The sequence below is a fragment of the Podarcis bocagei genome (genome assembly GCF_964188305.1).
Source record: "Podarcis bocagei genome assembly, chromosome: 5".
Taxonomy (NCBI): Eukaryota; Metazoa; Chordata; class Lepidosauria; order Squamata; family Lacertidae; genus Podarcis; species Podarcis bocagei.
Window position 1 is genome coordinate 58,651,148 of NC_138129.1, and position 23,659 is coordinate 58,674,806.

General features: G+C 42.0%; 1 protein-coding gene across 3 annotated transcripts in view; it reads right to left on the reverse strand.

Annotated features, from left to right (window-relative positions):
* Positions 1-23,659, reverse strand: part of CC2D1B (coiled-coil and C2 domain containing 1B) — a 38,415-nt gene that overhangs the window by 11,784 nt on the left and 2,972 nt on the right. For all 3 annotated transcript variants that reach the window (XR_014008508.1, XM_081195367.1, XM_081195368.1), the window contains exons 2-15: positions 23,179-23,280; positions 18,115-18,247; positions 14,888-14,988; positions 13,116-13,232; positions 11,831-11,962; positions 10,200-10,506; positions 9,870-9,994; positions 8,004-8,079; positions 6,187-6,282; positions 4,896-5,026; positions 3,905-3,977; positions 3,138-3,262; positions 2,302-2,497; positions 234-406 (exon numbers count right to left, since the gene is read on the reverse strand). Coding sequence is in view for 2 of the 3 variants with exons in the window: in XM_081195367.1 (XP_081051493.1) it covers positions 234-406; positions 2,302-2,497; positions 3,138-3,262; positions 3,905-3,977; positions 4,896-5,026; positions 6,187-6,282; positions 8,004-8,079; positions 9,870-9,994; positions 10,200-10,506; positions 11,831-11,962; positions 13,116-13,232; positions 14,888-14,988; positions 18,115-18,247; positions 23,179-23,244 (1,851 nt within the window). In the remaining variant the exon portion in view is untranslated. The remainder of the gene's footprint in view (positions 1-233; positions 407-2,301; positions 2,498-3,137; positions 3,263-3,904; positions 3,978-4,895; positions 5,027-6,186; positions 6,283-8,003; positions 8,080-9,869; positions 9,995-10,199; positions 10,507-11,830; positions 11,963-13,115; positions 13,233-14,887; positions 14,989-18,114; positions 18,248-23,178; positions 23,281-23,659) is intronic.

Consider the following 23,659-nt stretch of genomic DNA (forward strand, 5'->3'; position numbering starts at 1 on the left):
TACAATTCAAGGAGAGGAGGCAGGGTTACAGCCAGGATGAGAGTGCAGGCCTATGGTTGGGACCAACTGCAGACAAGCTTGCCTCTCTCTTAAAAGAATTGCAAGGTTTTCTGAAATAAAATCCACAAGAGCTGTGTTCAAAGGCAACAAAGGACATCAGACGACAGATAGTGGTGTGAAGAGTGCTTCCTTCAAAGCAGACCTGATACACTCTTAGGAATCTTTCTACTAACCTTGGAAATGTCGACCAGTTTGCCACTTTTTGCCCGCTCGATCTTTGGCTCCAAGCTCTTGGCTGTTCTTAGGAACGCCTTGGCTTGCTCCAGATCATTTCTCTTCTTTGCCTGGACTGCAGCCTTTAAGTACTGTTTCCTTCTACTCTCCAGGAATTCAAGGTGCTCTAAAGCTACAAAGAAGCAAAACAACTGGGGTGTTGTCATTGTTGTTGTGGTGTTTTTTTTTAAATAAAAAAACACTTTTCAGATTTGGAGATATTGCAGGCTCAGTTCCAGACCACTGCAATAAAGTGAATATTGCAATAAACCGAGTTACGTAAACATTTTCATTCCCCACTGCATATAAAAATTATGCTTGCACTATATATAGTCTATTAAACCAGGCTCCCCCACTGGCTGCAGGGGCGGGAGGGGAAAAACCCACCTCCAGCCCTAGCCAGCTCCACTCCTATGGCCAGAAGGGGGAGGTGGGGACAGCGGCAGGGCTTCCTTTCCCTGGAAGCAGACAGGCTGCTTGCAGCTGCACCTGCGTCCTCGCAATGAGCAATATGTGAGAAGCGCAATAAACAAAGCGTGCCTGTGCTATTGGAGGAAATTATTTATTTATAAATTTATAAACCGCTTGACTGTTAAAAAACACACACACCCTCAAAGCAGTTTACAACGAGGATAAACAATAAAATTACCGGTAAAAACAACTAATTTAAACATTAGAGGAATAAATTCAGCAGTAAACCCAAAAGATATTAAAACATACATCTACCTTCTACACATTTGGGTCAGCTCATCTAAACAAAAATGTTTTTAGCAGGCGTCATAAAAGCTACAGCGAAGCTGCCTGCCTGATGTCAAAGGCAGGGAGTTCCAATGTGTTGGTGCTAAGACCCTATCAGATTCATTTCTCACAAATGTGAAATGGGCAACCGTTGTTGCTTGTAACAGTGCCAGTCCTGCAGACTGAAGTCGAGTGGGCAATATAGGGGGGTAAAGCGATCTTGCAGGTAAACTGGTCCCAAGTTATTAAGGGCTTGATATACTAATAGTAACACCTATAGAAAGCTATTTCCTGCTTAGCTGTATTCCCACTCGGCACGCAAGGCTGTAGGAAAGAAACAGAAGGTTTTCTCATCCCAGGGACACACAGAATAGGCAGTAATGGCGCAGAAAGAAATGTGTGGCAGTGGCTTCTATTTATTTCCACCCTCACACCGTAGCGTCTCCTGTGCGCAATCTGCCCAGTCATCCACAGCCACATCCATGAGATAAAGCCTTGCTTGCCAGGCTTTGACTCAGACGGAATACTTGAACTGTGTGTGGGAGCTCAACATTTGCAAGGAGTGGGGGAGGACATGAAAAAAGAGGGGCAGAAAGGAGACTTCTCAGGGAGGCAAGAACTTTCACTAAGCCTGTCAGGTATCTTTATGATGTCCTTTCCAGAGGGCACGCACCATCTCTTCCAGGCTCCTTAAAGTAAGAGAAAAAACAGACCTAGCCAAGAGGTAGTCCTGTTTTCTCAAATGCAAGCTTGCCATCTGCATCCAAGCTGTGCAAATGTGTGGCATGTCTCCACGGAACACTGTCAAGCGTGTGTCATTGAACTGCTTAGGAGGAAGACAAAACATTGACTAGCTTGAACTAGTGCAAGTAGCAGTGTCCTGGTAGTTATCTTGATTACAGCAGGGGGTCTGTTATGTGCACATTTAAGTGGATAATTTGGGTCAGAATAGGAATCTGTATTAGTCACTCATTTGCTGTCCAGATTCTACATACCTTTCTATTCTACTGCAAGGGCTTGTTAACATCTTACGAGCACTCCAAACACAGCATTTCACAGCTCAGAAAATGAAAAGCCAACAAGGGCTTTGTCCCAAAGGCTTCATCTGTTAAGCCTCACAGAATGTATTTCTTGCATACCATTTTTGTCTTGTTCTATCCTCAGCGTTAACAACAGTTTCCCCCTTTTCCTTCCTAACATCCTTTAAGTATCTAAAATACATCACTTCCTCAGTCTTGCTTGATGTAAATGAAATAAATACAACTCTCAGCCAGCCTTTTGAGTCCTTACCAACTGGAGAGATGTGCTCAGTGGATGCAGATTTCTCTGGGGCTGCTACAGGGGTGGGTTGAGAAATATCTTTCTCTGGAGAGGTTTCTTCCGGGATTACAGCAGATGGCACAGTTATTGGCTGAACAACTTGCACTGGCTTCTTAGGCAGCTGAGTGGGCTTCTTGGGAGCTGGAGCCTGTATGGAAGGCTCACCCTAGTGGGATAAGAAAGGAATTGAATGCAATGAGCAGGAAATTCAGATATAGGGCTCAAGATGAGGATGGATGCTAAACAAATGGATCCCATTACAGCAGCCATCTGCTGTGGTGCTGCAAAAGAGAGACCTTTTTTGTGCTAAAGGGATCAGAAAGTCATCTTAAGAGGCTGAGAAACTTCTTAATAACAGCACTGTAGTCATAATCACTAAGCAGTCTTCAACAAAATGGGATATAGAGTGATTCATCATCTGAAGTCCTAGTGTGGCTTAACAGGAGATGAGCTACTACTAGGTACCCCAACACAAAGTCTGTGAGTTAACCAGTTGAGCAGTTAGCATTAGGAAATTAAGGGGAATAAGCAGTTTTAACTACCAGAGCTTCTAAGTTGTGGCCAATGTTAGTCCTTCTCAGAGTAGACCCGTTAAAAAGCATGAACATGACTAACCTGATGGGTTAAAAGGAATGGAAATGGTGACTGGAAATGTTTCAGTGTATGTAATTCTAGGTTAGTATGATTTTTCAAAAACAACAGCAACAGCAGCAGCAGCTTTTGAAATAGTTGGCTGTAACTTATGTTTTAAAATGGTAAGAATATTCTTCTGCATCTGTAAGCAAACAGATTCTTAAGCAACACACCTCGTCTTCCTCCTCCTCCTCTTTATTCTCTTCCTCCTCCATTTTAACCAGCCTGTTAGCATTTTCAAGGACGGCAGCAACTGTATTGTCATCTGCAGGAGCCAGTCCAGGAATTGGAGGAAAACCTGAAAAGAAGAGAGAAGAAAAACCCCCAGAAGATAGCCTTAAAAATAAATGAAGATGAACACAACACACATTTATGAGGAGAACTACAGATTTAAAAAGTTGAAATGACAATTATCATTATACTCAGAAGATACAAGTTCTGAGAGTATTGAGCATGAACTCCAGCGGCTGCCCACAAAATGGATCACTGACACATTCAGGCCGAGGAGGAGGAGAAGTTTGGAAGCTTTCAATTTTAGTTAAATTGTTTGTGAACTGGGAGCTGTGTTTAACGCTAATTATGGTTAATTTCAACAAGTCAGCTCCTCAAACGGGTCATATGGTGCTGTTGCAACCCACCTTAGCTCAGGGGTCATGACCTGGTAGTGGGTCCCAATCCACCAGCTGAAAACCAACAATCTAACTTGCAGTTCAAGAGGCCCTCTGTGCTGTTATCGTGCAACTTCATGAAAGTTTACAGTCACAATAAGCAGTTTCATAGCACATTCTGTAGTGTTGTCATGGAGCCAAGCCAGTCTCCTGACAAGGCAGAGTAGGAGGGAGTCTCCTGAAGCATTTTTGGCAAATGTGCCAGGAACAAAGCACTTACGCGAGGGTATCTCACATTTCAATGCACAGCCCTGACAGTGTTGCATACTTACCAGGGGGAACTGGTAGTTCACCAAAATTCACTTTCCTTCCTGCTTTATGGGCTCTTATGGCATCTTGGTATTGCTGTTAAGGAGAAATTTTGGTTAGAGAATACAGTCATGTGACAGGTTGTGCGGAGGGCAAGATAAATACATATTTGTCACTCATTTGTTGTGTTTCCCTTTATGCCATAAGGATTAGAAAACATTTTAAGAGCACTCCAGGCAGAACATTTCGTAGCTAGTAAAATGCAAACCTTCCTCCAGGCATTGCATCTGTTGCTGGGCTTGCAGTACACAGAGGCAACAACCCCTTCACATGGCTTTAAGAAAAGGGCTGAAAGATTTGCCCCACGTTCTTAGTAAATGTGATGAAATGATGGTTAACATTATTCAGAGTGCAATTCTATACGTGTCTCCTCAGAAGTAAGTCTTTCTGAGTTTAATGTGGGCAAGTTTGATAATGACATTCTCAGTGTGTAATGTGAAATATGTGATGCAGAAATTCATCACCCAACGAGCTTGCATTCCACAAATCTAACAATTATTTTTATTTATCAAATTTGTATACTGCCTGTTTATAGAGAAATGTTTTCCCCTGGCTCCCCAAGATATGTAAGGAAGGCGCCAGGCGAGCCTCCCTGGGGAGAACATTCCAAAAGCAGGGAGTCACCACAGAAAAGGCCCGTTCTCATGTTGCCACCCTCCAGACCTCCTGTAGAGGGGCCTCAGATGACAATCATAAGGTCCAGGTTGGTTCATATGGTGAGAGGCCTTTAAATTATCATGGTGCTGAGCAGTTTAAGGCTTTATAGGTCAAAGTCAGCACTTTGAGATGGGCCTGGAAACTAACTGGTAGCCAACGCAGTCAGGTCCGGATTGGTGTAATAGGCTCAAACAGGAGCAGATCCTCTCACTGCTGTTATATCACAGCAGAGGCTCACAATAAATGATTACAACCAAGGGACTTTTGTGGTAGCACACACAGCTTCTTCTTCTTTACCTTGGCTATCCTCTCGTGCATCCTGCTCTTCCGATCATCTCCATTTGCTTTGGCTTGAGCGGCTGCTGCTTTGTATTTCTCCATCCTCTGTTGCAAAGCCTCCATCACTGTTTTTGGCTGAGGCAAGGGACCTTTAAAAGCATCCAAAGAATGTATCATATGAGCTCAGCCACAATTTAGGCACCTCCTTCTCGCACTTTGACCTAAGGGAGGACAGCGTCTCATCTTCCAGGTGTCGCTGGACCACAACTCCTACTATCCTTTAACACTGACCACACTGGTTGGAGCTGGAGCCCAACACCTTCTGGAGGGTCAGTGGTTCCCCCATCGGTGCTTTAACCCATTTTCTCCTTTTCCCATTGACATGAACAGATGCAACAGTATTAAAAAAGCAAAATGAAAAAAAATGCTTCTGGTGTTTGTGTCTCTCAAAGAAAGACACACTTTATTCTTGTCTGAAAGGTGTATGTTGCAATATATGGAAAGACAGATTTATATATGTGTGTGTGTGTGTGTGTGTGTGTGCTCTCTCTCTCTCTCTCTCTCTCTCACACACACACACACACACACACACACACACTACAAAAAGAACACAGTACAAATATCTGCATACCTAAGACTATATATATGTATATAATTGGAATATTTCAAACAAGAAACTATGGTCCATCAATTTAAGATCATTCCCTGCCTTTTTCATATGTATAACCTATCAAAAAGTTGTAACCTAGATATACTGTATATGTATATATTACCATAAAGTGTTGCTTGCTTGCTTGCTTACTTATTAAAAATTAACCGTTTACTCATTTGATTTTATACTTATTCAAAAATCAGAATTGCAAATTACCATTAATTTTTACAAAATTTACCATTAAATTTCACCCAAGCATATGACTGATGCCGTATCTACCAAAAGCATATATAGATGAATATTGTTTCGTGTTCTGTCAGTCCAATAAGTGATGGATAAGCTTCATTTTTCAACAGAAGTATTGCTGCTCTGTCTAGTTTGCCTAATTAATATCTGTTACCTAATTTTTTACCTGAACCTAATTAATATTTGTTAATTTAACTATTGAAGTGATGTGCCAAATTTTAAGTAACCAGTCATCCAATTTAGGTATTTCTCAGTTTCTCCAATTCTGTGCTACAATTTCACAGGCTGCACTTATATAGATTAGAAATGCTGGTCATACCTATTATACTGTATGATCTGAGTTTCTAATCTATATAATACACCTCACAAGAGGCTTTGCTTTAAAACACATCTTATCTGAAGCTTTATTACCTTGACTGTCTGGTGTTGTCACAGGAAGGGTGGTTTCCACAGCTACAGATGGTGCCTGTTTTGAGGGAAGCTGTATCATTTCTGGACTTTCAAGGTCTGAAAATGTGGGTGTCAAGGGAAAAGAATTTAATGCATTTTATAAAAGGCACGGAAGCGTAGAGATACAAATTCTTCACTACAGTTGCAACATAATTCAACAAGAGCCAAAGAAAATTTGGTACTGTAAAGAGAAGCTGTTTTTTCCAATAGGAACAAATGTCGCTCCAAGTCTGGGGTTGCCAGCCTGCCACCCACAGGCACAATGGCACTGCTGAATACTTTCCCCAGCGCCCACAAAACCTCTAGAACCCTCCACCCATCACTGCCATAATCATGTGGTGGCGAGGGTGGTTACCTTTCCCTCTCTTGAGAAGTACAAAGTGATGAAGGAGGAAATTTGAAAAGAAGTTGTCCCTACTGCTTCTTTCAGCTCTATGTGCTTTTCAAGGCACAGATTAGCACCTAAAGCAGCTGAACAGAAAGCAGAGCAACTGAGAGGAGAGGAGAAATATAGGTGAGTAAGCTGGGAGAATAGGGAGAAAAACTTAAGCTGCTAGGCAAGATAAAATGGGGTGCCACAGGAGAGAGAAGGGAAGGAGGAGGAAAAGAAATGGCATGCCAGAGAGACAAAGGGAGCGTGGAGTAAGAGAGGGGAAGATGGGGAGAGAGAGAGAGAGGGATCCCGTAAAATGGAACCTCTTGAATTTGCATAACCTTTTCACAGGTTCCCACCCATGTCACAACTGAAGCATTAAAAACAAACAAACAACTTTTCAGTGTTGTGGCACAAAAGCTTTGATCCCAGGTATGGATTCTAATGGGGCCTCATACTTTTTAACATGAATTCCTTCAAATCCACCACCAAATCATAGATCACCTCTGTATTCACAGAAGGATTCTGTGATTTGTTAGCGGTTTTGTTGTCACCCTATTTGAAAATTACGGAAATCCACGAGGATCTGTGTCTTGCATCAATGTTTTTGCAGTGTGGTTGTGATCTAAGAACACCAACACCTAACTCCCACAATTCCACTGTTAGAATAACTACCAAATACACTAATGCTTCCTCCAACTCCTTTACATATTTGTTAGCTGTCCAAGCAGTTCCAATTCTCAGTAAATAGGGACAACCACTCAACTAATTTAATTAATTCCAAATCCTAGAAATGTAGAAACATCCCAAACAAAATCAGTTTAAAATTCAGTTTACGTAATAGCACGGGCACGAAACTGATGTTTATAAGTAATTGCAACCAGGGGGGGAAAAGGTGGAGTCACATAACACTAAAACAGTACATAGCAAATGCATTCTCTCAGGAGCAAGATATTGCACTTTGGACTGCTCAGAAACACAATAGCCCTTCAGCAGACACTTAACCTTAAGCAGAGACATGCAGGGGGCATGGGAAAAAAAAAACCACACAAAGAGACATCAGTGGGAACAGAGAATAGGATACTTCAATTTCAAAATATGGAGCATACCTGGTTTTGAAAAATAAAATAAATGACTGCGAAGTTACTTAAGACAGAAAAAAAATCACCATGCAATACATTATATTAGATAGATTCACTTGCTTCTTTTTAATGATCTGGAAGCGAAAGCAGGATGCCATTAGAAAACTGAAACTATGAAAGTTTGACGGTTTCACAACAGCACAGATCCTTTGCAGGGTTTTTACCGCAGGATATCTGAAGTCAGTGTGATAAACCTTCATCTTTTATCTGCAATTTAGTGTATTCTAGTTACTGGAAAGATCATTTATCTCCTTTGCTCTTACCCTGTGGTGCTGGAGGCATATCCCTGAGGTCTACTGGCTGCCCACTGTCCAGTGCTTCCAGAACCAGGCTGAACTTCTACAACAAAAATGCAAAGCCAAAGGGTCTGTATGACATTGATCTCAACTTGGTTCACAGAATGGTGCTTCTGACCACAGAACTAGCACACACACACAGTGGTACCTCGGATTACAAACTTAATTCATTCTGGAGGTCTGTTCTTAACCCAAAACTGTTCTTAACCTGAGGCATGCTTTCGCTAATGGGGCCTCCCACTGCCGCCACGCTGCAGCTGCACGATTTCCGTTCTCATCCCGGGGCAACGTTCACAACCCGAGGTACTACTTCTGGGTTAGCGGAGTTGGTAACCTGAAGTGTTTGCAACCCGAAGCGTTTGTAACCCAAGGTACCACTGTACAGCATCCCAGATACCCACTCTAATTGAAATTACTATTACTATTATTATTATTACAGTGGTACCTCAGGTTAAGAACTTAATTCATTCTGGAGGTCTGCTCTTAACCTGAAACTGTTCTTAACCTGAGGTACCACTTTAACTAATGGGGCCTCCCTCTGCCACCGTGCGATTTCTGTTCTCATCCTGAAGCAAAGTTCTTAACCCGGGGTACTATTTCTGGGTTAGCGGAGTCTGTAACCTGAAGCGTCTGTAACCTGAAGCTTCTGTAAAGCCACTCCCGACATAAGGGGGGTGTTGCAGTCTCACACCCCACCTACAGCCGCTGGCTGCGGCCCCGCGTGACTTGGGAATCCCGGGCTACATCATCCCCCGCACCAGCCAACCTGAAGCGTCTGTAACATGAGGTACCACTGTATTAACATTTGTATGCCACCATTCATCCAAAGATCACAGGGTGGTTCACAACATAAAAATACAAAATAAGAACCCAAAACACATAATAGGAACAAGAACAAACCAACAACCTCCCTCCCACAAACATTTAAAAAGACATAGATTGTTAACCAGCCAAAGGCCTGGTTATAGAGAAATGTTTTCATCTGGTACCTAAAGATATGGAATGAGGGCGCCAGGCAAGCTTCCCTGAGGAGAGCACTCCACAAACAGGGAGCCAACACAGAAAAGGTCCATTCTCTGGACCTCCCACAGGAGAGGCATTCTCAAATTTCTAGCCATTGAACAACTTGCATTGAATCAGAGAACTTCTGTTTAAGATTCAAAAGTAAGAAGGGATGGGATGTGGATTCCAGGTGTTAGCAAGATGCACTCCTGCGACCCTAAGTCCCCACTTTCTCTCTCTGATGGATGTATCCTTCATTCAGTCCCCAGGACACGCACAAATCACCTCATTCCCCTTCAATACTCTTGTATGCAGGTAGATACAGTTCTTTTAGATCTCTATCAGTATTTAACTTGCGTAGATTTATTTATCTGGTCAAAGAATGTAGATTTTCCTAGTGCAATTCTGCTTTAGGTTTCCTGACACAAGAAAGCTAGAGAATTGTGACTTTCACTCTAAAAAGAAAGGAACAGGGAGCTGGTCTATATGTTACATTTACCATTGGATCAGTTAGTTCATGGTGATTTCCCCATTACACAGCCATATTACAAAGCAGAATTTACTGCATGAGTCAGGGCCATTATACTGAGTTGCCTCTTTTCCAATTCAGCTCCATGGTGACCCACTGGAAGAGGTTGGAAAACTCAATATGCCGTGGCTCCAACTCATATACGCCTGGGGCTGGAAGTTTGCAATGGGGATGCAAATCCCCACGGTGAAAGTAACATATACGTTTACGCACAGAAAATGAAATATTCTAGAGAATTCTCAAGATCAGCACCAATTATGGTTTGCAGAAACCTGCTTTAGCTTGAAATAATGACGCCTCACCTTCCCAGTCCTCATGTACTCTTTTGCCTTCTCAAGATCGCCTTTCTGTTTAGCTTTGAGCGCTGCTAGTTTGTACTCCTTCTCTCTTGTCACAAGCAGTGCTCGTGTGCCAAGGTCTGGGGAATCTGAACAAGACAACAAAACATAAAAACACCTACTATATAGCCAATAAAACATCTGCTATAAACACCATGAGGACCATAGTTCCTTAGGCACCTGGCCCCACCACCCATCCACCCTATGGAAGAAACAAGCAGAAAAGTGGCACTTTTTTGTGAATATGCAGAATAGGGATGCTGCAGGGGAAAGGGCCACACTCAAACTACTTACTGTTTTCAGAAGTGCTACTTGTTCCCAGAACACCTGAATCTGCATCCTGGCTCTGGAGATCAGGTGTGCTCACAGATAGCTCCGGATTGCTAGGGTTCTGTAATTCACGGTCTGTAGTAGAGCCCTCATTTTCCTCCCCTTCAGGAACAGTTATTTCATCTTGGCTGCCTGAGTTTTTAGGCAAGTCATTCAAAGGCATGGCTTGTGGAGTTGTGACAGAGCTCTTCCCAGATGCTACAGGTGGTGGCATTTCTTCCTCATTCACTTTTTTCCCTTTCTTCACTGCAGTCAGCATGGTTTCCAATGCCTAGTAGTGGATTGAGTAACGATTTCAATTATCCAGCATATATTAAATACTTATCCCCTATATGATCATTCCAATCAAGCTGTGTCTTTCATTTGTTGACCCATGTAGTCTCCAATCCAGGTGCTCAACATGTCCAGATCAGTTTAGCTACGGCAAGATGATGGCCTCATGTACCTTCAGGCTATACCTGGGACCTCTTAGGTGCCTGGAATCTCACACTCTACAGCCTTCTTGGGAACTGCAGCATTTTGCAATGCTCTGAGATCAGTGAAACACTCCCAACCCCCCCCCAAATGATAAAACTCTGTCATATTCTGGGTTACAACTTCCATCAGTTCCAACCAGCATGGCCAGTGTCATGGATGATGGGAGCTGTAGTTCTATAAAGCTTTGCAATTCCTCTTCCACTGGACTGTGCAAAGACTCAACAACGCGACTCTAAACTATATGGGAAAATGCAGTACCCATGCATCAAAAGAGGAAGAGAAATTGTACCCATTTTGCTGAATTTCAAGTCTTAATGATAAATAAATGAACATTTCTGCTTTCTTCTGAAGCACAGGCACAGAAAATCAACACACAAAATAATGTCCATCCAACCAAGTGACTAGAAAACCCCAACTGCAACAAAAAATCCCTAATGTAGAAATGCTACACATTTCAATTAGTGACCTCTAGCTGAAAATCCTCACAGATCCTGTTGAATCTTCAACTCTACCAATAACTAAGCCTGCAAGACCAATATTTAGCTTTTTCCCTGCCTCCAGGTATTTATTAAATACAAGATTTCACCTAATTTTCCCTAAACATAAATACCCTGCCCACTGGAGCCAATAGCTTTTAAAATCAGTTCTATTTTGTGTGTTATATGGTAGCTATCTCTAATATCTAGAGTCTGTAAGAAAAGTTTCCATTTGAATGAACTCCTGTTTGGGAATGAGTGCTAGTGTATGAAACTGTAATGATTACAATTACAACAACAGTAACAGCAACAAATCTGGAGAAGATAAAATAGCCTCAATTAAAACTCCCACCTACTAAAGCAGTTAAAAAAAAGAGAGAACCTTATCCAGATTATCGTCATGATACCATACTAAAGAGGCATTAATGAATCTTTAATTTAACCTAGACAATTCTGTCTATACAAAGATTTTAGACAGAACAAGACTAGGACTCATTTACAAAAGTGAAAAAATAAATGCTAGGCCTCTGTTCTTTCCTGCATACATCTTTGCACTGAATTAATGGCTGATACTCATAGCCTGTTTTGAACAGCATTTTTCCTTCTCTGCTAAAAGGATGAGAATCTGTGGTCCCAACATACCTTCAGGCCCCGTTCATACCGTCGCACTTTGGAACTCTCGCCGGCTTCCTTTGCGTTGAGTATAGCTGCCTTATAGTTAACTATCCTTTCTTCTATTGTGTGTTGCAGTCCACTGGAAACAGCAGGCGCCATCTCAAAGAAGATAAAGGAAATTAGACCAAAAAAGATGACAAGTATTCTGCTCACCAGAATTGAACTCTAAATCAGACGTTCAAGTATCAGGGGCGGGAGAGAACCACATTCTCTGGAACATGCACACCTAGGACTCAAGGCATAAGAGGCCGAACCACCTCCCTTGAACAGATGAGTGTCTGTTCTTCTGCAAAAATTCCACAAGTCACCTCTCGGCTTTCTGCCAAAGCAGCAGCAGAGAAGTGGGTGGGTGGAACACCTCAGGAAACGTTCACAGCCACTGGGCATATTTAGTCGGAAGGTCTTCGTCATTTCAGACAGAGACTGACTGCAAAGTTATTTTGAAGTATTGAAAATGTTTTCTCTATTCTGCTGTGAGCTCTCTAACGGTTTTCTTCAACATGTTTGCTTACAAAGTTCTCTCCTTCCACAGGGGGGATGGAAAAATCATCAGACAAACGCTACAAATTCAAGAGACTAGAAATGCCACTAGCACTTATTCAGTTTACAAAAACACTCTGCCAAGAAGCTGCCAATGTTAAGTAAATATCGGCAGCACTGCTCATCAAACCTAACTCTAACAAGAACGGAACAAAGAAAACTCACAGAATGGGTTCAAAGGAAAGAGGCAACCAAACACAAGCCCTAAACACAACTCCAGCCAAGGAGAATGTCCTGAGGTGGTTTTGTTCAATCCTACACTGTCTATGTAGGAGGAGTGGGGAACCGGTGGCCCTCCAAATGTTGTTGAGCTTAAGGTTTCCATCATACCTGACCACAGACCATTCTGGTTAAGACTGATGGAAGTTGGGGGTTCAGCAACCTCTGGAGAGTCACAGGTTCTCCATCCCTTGTCTACAGCCTGACTGACTACGCTGTTAAAATCCGCTGTCTCCAGGAGCCCAGGTCACAGCCATTGTCTTTGCTCAGTTGCCTGCATCACATTCTCACTTTCAGGGTGCTAACCAACTTCCAAGTTCACGTTAAATGAAAGCTAAACACTTTGCTATATTCCCAGTACAGAGGGTAGGTTTTTTAAATAAAAAAACCCCAAACCAAAACAAAATGCAGTGCAATTCATACCCTGAAGGGCTTGACCTTTACATTCCTTAAAATCCAGTTTTCTAGGCTCAAAGCAAAAGCTTTCATTTACCTGTGTTGGTAGATCGCTGGGCTCCTCTGCGGCTACAGAAGACTCTTCTATTGTTTCCGTCTCACATTCACCGCTTCCTCCTCCATCTTCCTCTCCCAGGACTTCCTGCAACTCTGCCTAGAGCATGAAACAGTGCAATTGTTGCTAAAGAAGAGCTACTTCTATTTTGAGCACTGCATTAAAATGAACCATGGGGTACTTTCCACTGCTATCATTCAAAGGTGGGGCCCAGAAATCTCTTACTTAGAATCAAAGAGCATTCTTCTTATGCCAAACCAACTGCACTTTTTTCTTTACAAAAATTCACTGTTGTATGTGAATAAGGCTGCCTCATTTATGTTCCTCTGTGGCAGCTTTACATCAGAGATTAAAAGCTTCATGTAAAAGCTACATGCTGTCCAAGCGATGCACCACATTTTAGCTAATTTGAATTGGCAGCAAAATAATTCCAGTTAAACCTCGAATGTGTGTGTGGTTTAGGATGGGTAGAATTGTGCTGTGATTTGTAAACTTCCTGTATGCCTTTTAAGGGCCCCTTAGGCAACCAGGAACTTGCACGGTTCTAAGAACACACATATATGAAGAACTCTACAGCCTGTAAAGCAAACGAAGGCCACAATCTTGCATACAATTATGTCCCAGTGAAGTCCTATGGGACTTAACCAAGCACAATTGTATTTTTTATTTCATGTTATTTATATACTACTTGACTGTAAAAAAAAAACAAAAAAAAAAACCTCAAAGTGTTTTTGTACACAAGATTGTAGTAAAAGTTCTTATATACCAGCCTTTCTGATATGCCTGAATTCCAAATCTGGAAACTCCAAAAACCGCAGCTGTTGAGAGGCCTTAATGATGTTCCAGTGAATATGACATCATATTCATTTGATTAAGATTTCCTCCTGCCTCTCCCAGCCTTGTATTAAAGAATATGGAAATGATTTTAATATAAGGATCATGTGTGGTAGGACACAATCACTTTAGGGGGTGCAAAGCAGTTCTAAAAACAACTCCCAAGAGAAATACCATATTGGCCTGAATATAAGCCTCACTTTTTTTCCAAATGCTGACCATGTAAAGTTAAAGTGCGGCTTATCTTTGCGATCTTACAAAAATTGGCTTTTACAATATTGCTGCTGAAACAGACATGTGGTAAAACGGAACGGGTGTGAGTGCCTGCATAATTTTAAGGGAGCGGTTTATATTTGGGTATTTCTCCCCCCCACCCATGAATTTTAAAGGTGTGGCTTATATTCGGGTATGGCTTATATTCAGGCCAATACGGTAGTAAGTTTTCAGCCTGATTTCCCAGGATCCTTAAGAAACATCTGTGAGTGGGTCTTGGTGCACATGAAGTTCACCAGTAGTACTGCCAGATGCTACTATCTCTTCAAACATTATGGAACAACTTCTAAATTTAATTCACCTGCAGCCCAGTTCAAACCTCAGGAATGTCACAATTTCTTTTCCAGACAAGTTTCTTCTTTCCCCTCTGGCAGCTACAAACAGACACCACTTCTGCTCCAGCCTGAGGAAACAGAGCCAGTACCAAGCAGGAAAGGTGAAACCCACACACCTGCCGTTGCGCTCTGGAAAATTCTGAGCTTTAATGGTTACAGCCAATTACTAGGAAGAACTGCTTGCACCTCCCTTTCAGCGTTCCAGACCCACAAGAATTTGGAGTGTTATCACATGCATTCTTTCCTATAAGGGGACGATGCCTCTTCCTTCACACCAAGAAAAACAGCCTTGCAACGGAATCCCATATATACCAAAAGTTCGGTATCTTCTTCCAGACCTTCGTCATCATCTTCATCCAAGTCCTTCATGCACTCAGCGGCCATCTTTTCAATATGATCCATAGGCAGGGGAGCTGGAGAACACAATTAACAAGGAGATCCTAAGGGAGGAACCCTAAGGTTCAGATAAACAATTACTGTGACCCTAACATTGTGGCAGGTTTTTAAAAGACTTTTTTTCATCTTGGCCACTTTGTTGGTTTTAGCCAGTAAAAAATTAAAAGACATTAAGTAGTTATACCTAAACTTTCTATCACGTTGCTTTCCTTCTTTATGTAGGGATCATGAAACCGGTGACTGTGGGTATCAAGTTTGTGGACTTCATGTTGTTGTTTATTTTGTTTCAGGGTGCAAGGAGAGATATTGCTTCCCCCCACCCACAATTGCAGATTCTCCCATGGAGGGGCTTTTCTGAAGGGGTGTGTGTGAGTGTGTGTGCAAGTGAAACATGGTCATTTGAGGAATGTTAACTGTTGTTATTACATAACAATAAAATGGTTGAATGTGAGTACATAATCAATATTGTATGATGTGGTGAGGAAGAATGGCTGTGCTCTCTTAAATTGTCTGTTAAACTATGTGCACCGTGGCACGCAAGTTGTGACTGGCACCCAAAACACTCTTCCAAAATTCAAAAGGTGACCACTGGTCCAAAAAGGTTGGCGACCCCTGTTCTGCACCAATCCTAAGCTATTATAGGAAACAAAGTCTCAACAGTCAATTTAGGAAATAAACCTGGCCAACAAAAACACATCTTCAGCAAACCAGGCCTAAACCTCCCCCCCAAAAACCAAGAGTCTTTGAAAATGAAAGTAAACTTGGCATCAATCTTACTATTGGAGGGGAGGAGGAAGGGGGAGGGGGGTGTACAGGCCTGATAGGAGGATCGCTTATGTAGCACTAAAACCTGTGATCTCTGGTTTGTGCATAACATTAGGTCAGGGTGAAAGAGAAACGAAATGCTGTGAGAAGCAAAGCAGAGTGTGCAATGGACGTATTCTAGGTTGTGCTAAACCATGGGTTAGTGTTCTGTATGAACCAGCCTATTTTGTAACTCGGTGATCTTTCAAAGTTTTCATCCAGAAGTACAAAGATACATGGCCACACAATGTTATTTTGTTATTTTGACTTAGACCTAATCTTCCAAGCAGAATTCCAAGCAATACAGGATCTCTGTATTGCATGCAACTATGTCAAAATGCAACTTGTGGAAGACTACATCTACGCTACCCTTGTGGTACCTTGCCTAAGGAATTTGTTTGTCTTTCTCAACTCCATCTTCTGTCCTCATTATACCACCTGCAGGACGGGATGGTGGAGTGATTATACACAGGTTGTTGTTGTTGCTTTCTAAAAGCGATCATCATTTATGAAGCACTTTTGATGTGAAAAGTGCACTACAGGTCAGGCCTTTTTTGTCTCCACCAGAAGCCTGGGACACAGTGACCTTATGGTCCTTCTACAAATGGGAAATGCAGGAGAGCAAGAAACTAACAATACCTTTGGCTGAGCAGGGATATAAAACCTGGTCCTCAACAATCTATTTTCTAGCCCAATGACTCTGCTGAATGATCACTATTACAGTGGTGCCTCGCAAGACAAAATTAATTCGTTCCGCGAGTTTTTTCGTCTAGCAAATTTTTCGTCTTGCGAAGCACGGTGTCGGGAAAGTTTTGGAAAAGCTTCAAAAATCACCAGAGTCTTCAAAAACCTCAAAAAAGGCTACCACACCGCGTTCTATGAGTTGCTCCTCGAAGTCAAGTCGTAACTGTATTAATGGTGTTAAGAAAAAGGAAACAAACTTGCAAGACGTTTTCGTCTTGCAAAGCAAGCCCATAGGGAAATTCGTCTTGCGAAGCAGCTCAAAAACCGCAAAACCCTTTCGTCTAGTGAGTTTTTCGTCTTGCGAGGCATTCGTCTTGCGGGGCACCACTGTAAATCATTTCAGTGTCAGTCCACTCCTCTTCTGTTATCTTTTAAACTCTCATCCATGATTCTTAAAGCTTGTATATACAGCTCATCCCCTCCCACTTTTGTATCATCATCTCCTTCATCATGCTCAGCCATCTGCCCAATTTTTCTTCTCAACTGCTCTATTTGACTCCAATTGCTCACTTCACTGTTTGTGAAGCTTCCACACCAATTTCAGCCTGTCTCATTCTGCATCACTACAGAAGTATAAAATTAAAACAGCAAGAAAGGCAAGCAAGCAGATATACAAGTCCAACATCATATGCATGCATGCATATATATATATATATATGAATTATTGTTTAACAATGAGTGGTCTTTGTTTTAATAGTGGCTGGTTAGTCTTTACTCCCTTCTTAGCCTTTTTCACATGATAAGGCTGGTTTACCTTTGTTTTTAAAAGCTGAATTTGTTTGTACTGTTCTATGTTTGTTTATATTATTCTATGCTTAAGCTTTACTTCTGTTTTACACTTAGCGGTTACATGTCATCCAAAGAACTTGTATTACTAGACACCTAGGCAAAAGTAGGTAAATAAATAAGTAAATAAATAAGAACATCTGATTGTACTGTCACAATAACATGTAACGACATATGCATCATAATTCTTCAGGTTACCAATATCCACCATGTCTGAACAAGAGTAGCTTTATTTTCTCGTTCTGATTGGCTCCCTACAGACCCAGTTACAAAAGTAGGCTGCAATCCCCTCCCCGGAATGAAGAACTCAAAGGGGTTTACTTTTCAGCAGACAGGTATACCAAAGGTGGGAAAACTAAGGTCCACGGGTCAAATACAGCCCTCAGGACTCTCCTCAGGCTACACCCTTTACTGACCCTCCTCAAGGGCTTTTCATTGGCTGGAATGCATCCTTGAACTGTGATAACACCTCTTGTTCACCTGGAAGGGGGGGATTGGGGGCAGGGCAGGTAGAAACCTCTGTCTTTTGAATGGCTGAATGTACTCTATAAAGTTCAGCATTACACCTGTTGCTCTATTCATTTTTGCCTCTGGTTCCACCCACCACCCTAGAAGACTGCCTATGAGGAAATGTAGCTCACAGGCTGCAAAAGGTTCCCCATCCCTGATATATAGGATTGTACGGTCCTGCGAAAAAAGTCCATCTTGTGTATGGGCTCTTAATTATCAGTTGCATCGCAAAGGCAAAAAGTACAAATGCAACCTCTAATTACCTTAAACAATTCAAAGTTTCCAGTGCACATGCTTACTTTTTCCTTTGGGTTTTGTTTTCCCAGCTGGCAAGTTCTCTCCAGTGATAGCAGCTAGTTCTGCTTCTAGGTCCCCGTCATCCTCCAGATCTAGCATCATCTCTTCAGGATTGAACTCTACGAAAAGTCCCAGCTGATGCCAAAAGAGAAACCAGCTCAGTGAGGAGGCTTAAGACAACTGCCATATAATCTCCATGTTACTTACAATGGTCATTCATCAGAAAGACCAGCACAGGTGTTGTTTGCTCTGAACCAAGGCTTTGTAAACTTCTCTGCCCTGGCCTCAGCCCTGGATTATAAAAATGAAGATCACCTGCCTAGAGATTTGTTAAGATTTCCAGATCACATAAGCTCTACACTGATGCTGTCATGCTGACAAACTGAAGCTACCAAATTCAAGTTTGAAGAAAAAGCTTAAATTATGTGCCAAGATTACATTTACAATATTATGCAAAATTAGGTAGACTTTATGTTTTTCCCCAACTCAAAAATATATATGCATTTTAAACCTTGATGTGTTCTTTAGAACCAGCCAAAATTCAGAAAGGATATAAGCAATTGGAACAATTGAATTACAGTACAAACATAAACACAACTGACATTACTGGAGTTAAAACATAGGATTGATATTACAGCCAAAACATAGATGTAAACAGACAAACAATATTATACACAGATTTTAATAAGAAGCTTTGAAAATAAATATATGTAAACCTTTGTATTCATTATCCATCACATTTATTACACTTTAATTTTGCTCTGAGGAACTCAGGCAGGTGTAAATAATTTCACTTTCAACATTTAGCCTCACAAAAACCCTGGGAATCAGGTTAGGCTGAGATATAGTCATTTGCCCAAAAAGCTTCATGGCTGAGGGGTAGTTTGAATCTGGTCCAACACTCTGATTAGAACTGGCTCTCAGTTGCAATGCTTTTTTCTTGGTAGAATTGGATTTTTGGTTGTTGTTAAGTATGAATCTGTTCGGAAAAGAACAATGTACCAATAAGGAAAATCATACGTGATAGGAAATTGTATTTTTTGGTTGTGGGAGAAGGGAGAAGACACTGGTGTCTATCACACACTTTACCTTAATTTGAAATATAGATCTCTCCATAACAGAAAGGGCTAGAAATATAGTTTAAAAATCCAAACATGTTGGGGTCTCAGAATTCTGCACCAGCTTTCAGATTCCACTGAACTTCATGTGTCTTAAGACCCCTTCAGGGCATCACATTCCAGGGACCTGGCTACTTGTAGGGGTGCACTAGCTCCTCAACAACCCTGTTTTTGTCACCTTCCAACTTGTAGACTGTGACTATCTAAGGTGGGGAGCCTCTCAGATCCATGAAGTGCCACCTATTTTGGAAACACCAACACAAAAAGAGGCTCCCCACTGCAGACTGTCACCTTCCATGAAATGGAAAGAGACAAAATCGGGGAGAGAGATAGAGCACCCATCCATGCTGCCCCCTCTCACTTGATAACTTGTGGAATGCAATGCCTGAAGATGGCTCAGGTGTGCCAATGATGTCTAAGTTACCAGGCTTACCTGAGCATACCAAATTGCCACTTTCATTCTAACACCAGAAAACTGGCAAATTGAAACTTCTGCAAGTTCACAAGGTACTATCCATCATCTATTGTACCCAGGGAACTTAAGTCTTTTATAGAAATCTAAACAACATACAAGTTGCCACAGGTAAATTTCTGCAAGCCCAGTTTTGTTCTAAAACATAAAAACATACTTGATTTTATAATCCTTTGCCTGACACAAATCTAGTAGCCTAAAAGCACTACAAAAAAAATAAAATAAATGGATGGGATCCAACTAATGAGTCCCATCAGCAGAAGCTTGTGCAACATGTCTCCCCTCTCCCCTCCCCAAATTGACTGGGGTAGGGGGTTGGAAAACCTCCAGAACAGCACACAGGGTGAGGAAGTGAGCCAAATGCTTGAGCTGATGGAACAACTGGAAAATCATGACAATGAATTCCTTCCAATATCTCTTCAACCTTTCAGTCACAACGCAAGGGCAATAGAAAGAAATAATATTTATGATGAATAGCTGCTTTTGATCCACCGCACAGATGCCAAAGCAACCCCAAATGAACACAATTGTAAGTTTTGAGTTGCCTGTATGGAGCAATAGAAAATGTAGTAACTCTTTTGGACACCCCCCGCCCCCCCCGGCTATCTGAGGCCCAACGTGTCTTTATTTATCTACTGGACAAAATGAATATACCATTTGATTGCAAGAAAAGCTCTAAGCAGTTTACAAAAACATAAAACATTAAAATTCTCACACACAAAAATGTATGTTTTAAAATCTGAAAGCTGATGGGTTAAAACCCATAGCAGCTAAAAATTGATAAAACACATATAACTTCTACAGGTGCAGACAGGCATCTCTGGACAAAAATGTTTAAAGCAGGCGGTGAAAAGAATACAGGGAAGGCACTTGCGTGGTGTCAACAGGGAATAAGTTCCAAAGTGTAGGTGCTGACGCACTAAAATATCTATTTGTTATGTGGCCCCTGTAACAGTGCCCATTAATAATCCTAGCTCAGTGGCTTTCAGATCCCTGGGTTTGCTCTGAAGTTCATCAAGTGTTCCATGATGAGAAGATCAGTAATGCAACACAAGCTCCTGTGAAAAACAGTTTGCCCACCGCTATCTACCTTTGCTTGCAATAGTCAGGAATGGGGAATGCTGGATACTCTCTCAAACAGCAAGGCCCTGCTGATCTGGCAAGTTCCATGAGTGAATTGAGGGTGTGCTTTCCTTTATTCTATGACAGAACCCACAAAAACTGGAAAAAAGATCTGTTTCCTTGATTTGATGCTGCTGTGTCATAGCGCTCCCATTTAGCTTGTGAAAGCTAACAAAAACACATACCACAGTGGTTAACAACCAAACAAACAGTTGGTTGTTGCCCGTTTCCTACCTGTCAACATAAGGAGGAAGTTGCAATCAAGATTATTATTCTTTTAAAAATCATCTAGTACCAAGCCATCTCACAAACAGATTCTTTGAAGGTTTGCTCTGACTTACTCTGGAAAACACAGAAGAGTATATCCCTATTTGGGTGCTGACCCACATCACATAAGGAGGGAGAAGAGGAACACACTCACTGGCCTTGTCCAAATCATTACATCCTCACTTCCCGGCTTCACTGCTGTGCATGCATTGAAGTAGATAAGTCTGTAGGGCCAGTATGGTGTAGTGGTTAAGGCACTGGACCAGGACCTGGGAGACCAGAGTTCAATTCCCTGCTCAGCCATGAAGCTCAATGGGTGAATGTGGGCCAGTTGCAGTATCTCAGCACAACCTACCTCACAGGGTTGTTGTGCAGATAACATGGGAAGGAAAAGAAGCATGTATGCCACCTTGAGCTCCTTGGAGGAAATGTGGGATATAAAAATGTAACAATAAAAATAAATCCTGAAGCAGGTAGCCTGCTCTATTCATACAAGCTCCCAATGCAATTTCCAGTCATGACAGTGCACAGTTCTAAATCGTTGGTTTGATGGTTTGCTTTTGGCACTTCTACCCTGCAGCACTGCTTCCCTCTTGTTTTCTAATCAGTGTTTTGAAACCCTTTGACTCTTGAAGGGTTCAGATCTTGCAACTGGCTTGGAAATGTGACACTTCCTTTCTTAAGGATCACATTCTAGAGAAACAAGACCTGTTTCTCTCTTCCATAAGGCTAGGCTGGCTAGCAAGTTTGGAAGATTTTGCTGTCCTTCTGCAGCATGCAATGTCTCCTACTTGCACGGATGAGTTTGTTCAGCTAGCACTTTTCTAAACCATACGTGTTCTTTGATCATGGCACATAGTGTCCTGGGTGCATAAGCCAATCTGTGGGAAACGGGCAGATCCTGTTTCATAGAGGAGGTTGCACTGGGCAGCATTGTGGCACCTCTCAGCTCTGATTCCATATGTATTTGCTTTTAAGTACTAACTACTTTTGCCCTCTTCATTTATTATATGAACACTCAGACCTAAGTTACCTGTTAGGCCTGTGTGATATATTGCCCAGGAGCAAACTGTGATGTCAGCTTCACTCAGTGGTATATTGGTGGTGAAACTACCACCGGTCCTGAGTCCATCTGCTAGCAGCGTCTGCTAGAGTTCCTTCCTCCAGGGGCGCTGCTAGCAGAGGGACTCAAGAGCGGTGGCAATTTCACCAGCGACATATCGCTGAGTGAACCCGCCACTGCATTCTGCGAGGTGCCGATACAGCTTGTTCCTCCCTCTGTATCTTTAAACTGCTTGACTGAGGAGTGTGCAGTTGCCCTTACCTCAGCTGAGAAGTTTAAGGAGCCCCCAGCCTGGTGCTGGCTCCTGTGAGCCGGCGGTGGGGTAGGGACTCCGTGAAACCGCTTAGCTGAGGGGAGTGCAGTTGCTGCTGATATCGCACAGCTCTATTACCTGTAATATGCAACAGCAACACTTATTTAGCTTGTGGAGGCAATCGCCTGGCACTACCAGCAAGACTTATGACAATGGAGAAGGAAACCAAGTTTGTTCAGTAGGTGTCAAGCATTCCAACTTTCTGTTTGCTTCTCTCAAAGGGCTGCTGCTTGCTCCTTAAACTACCCTGCCTCTTAATGTTTCCCCAGCATCCAAGAGCTGGCAGGAAATTCTGATGGGAACTTAAAAGGCTAATCAGACAATGACTCATCAGGTCACAAGGCACAGACTTCAAGGATAAAGCACCTAGCAGAGGTACAGTTTTTCATAAGAAGTATTGGCTGGACATCTGTCAGATCTGGTTTAATTCTAAGGAAGCCTACCATTGCAAAGTACAGGATAGATGAGGTACTTGTATAATTCAAGTCTTTCTGGAGCAAAATCTGCAAGTGAATTCCTGATGCAACTCAAATATGGGTAATCAAAGGCACTGCTTCTCTGTTCTTACAGATACAAAAGTACAATACACTCCAAAGAATATTTGAATCGTAGTAACATAACAACTTGTGCTAAGCAAATGGACTAAAAGTTTAAACTGTTCTAACAAGTACATACAGAATTGGGAGAAGACATGTATATATATATATATACCTGTTTTGCAGCAGCAGCTGCCTGACCTTTCACCTGGGGGCTTTTCTTGGGTCTTCTGCCAAGCATCTTGGCTTATGGTTTTGTTGAGTCCACAAAAGTTACCTACAGACAACAATACCCAAACATAACAGACAAGAACAGCATTCTCAATTAGAACATGAAAACTACCTTGACTGGAAACAAGGTCAAAAAGATACAAGCTTGGGATTCAGGTAACTTGCCACTGTGGATTTCTACATGTCGATCCCATTATATTTTACAAAATGTAAGGAAAAAAACTTTAATTAAAAAAAATGATACCAGTTTGTTGCCATCATCTGCTAGCTATTATTCTAGCAGGCAGTTTGTCATTCTCTCCCACCCCCCACTTTCCTATAGCCAATATATGAGTGGAAAAGCTGGTCACTTTGGCTTCTAGAAGATCTTTATTGCCTGAGCTTCCCTACCCCAAAATAGATGGAAACAAGTCACTGCTACCATT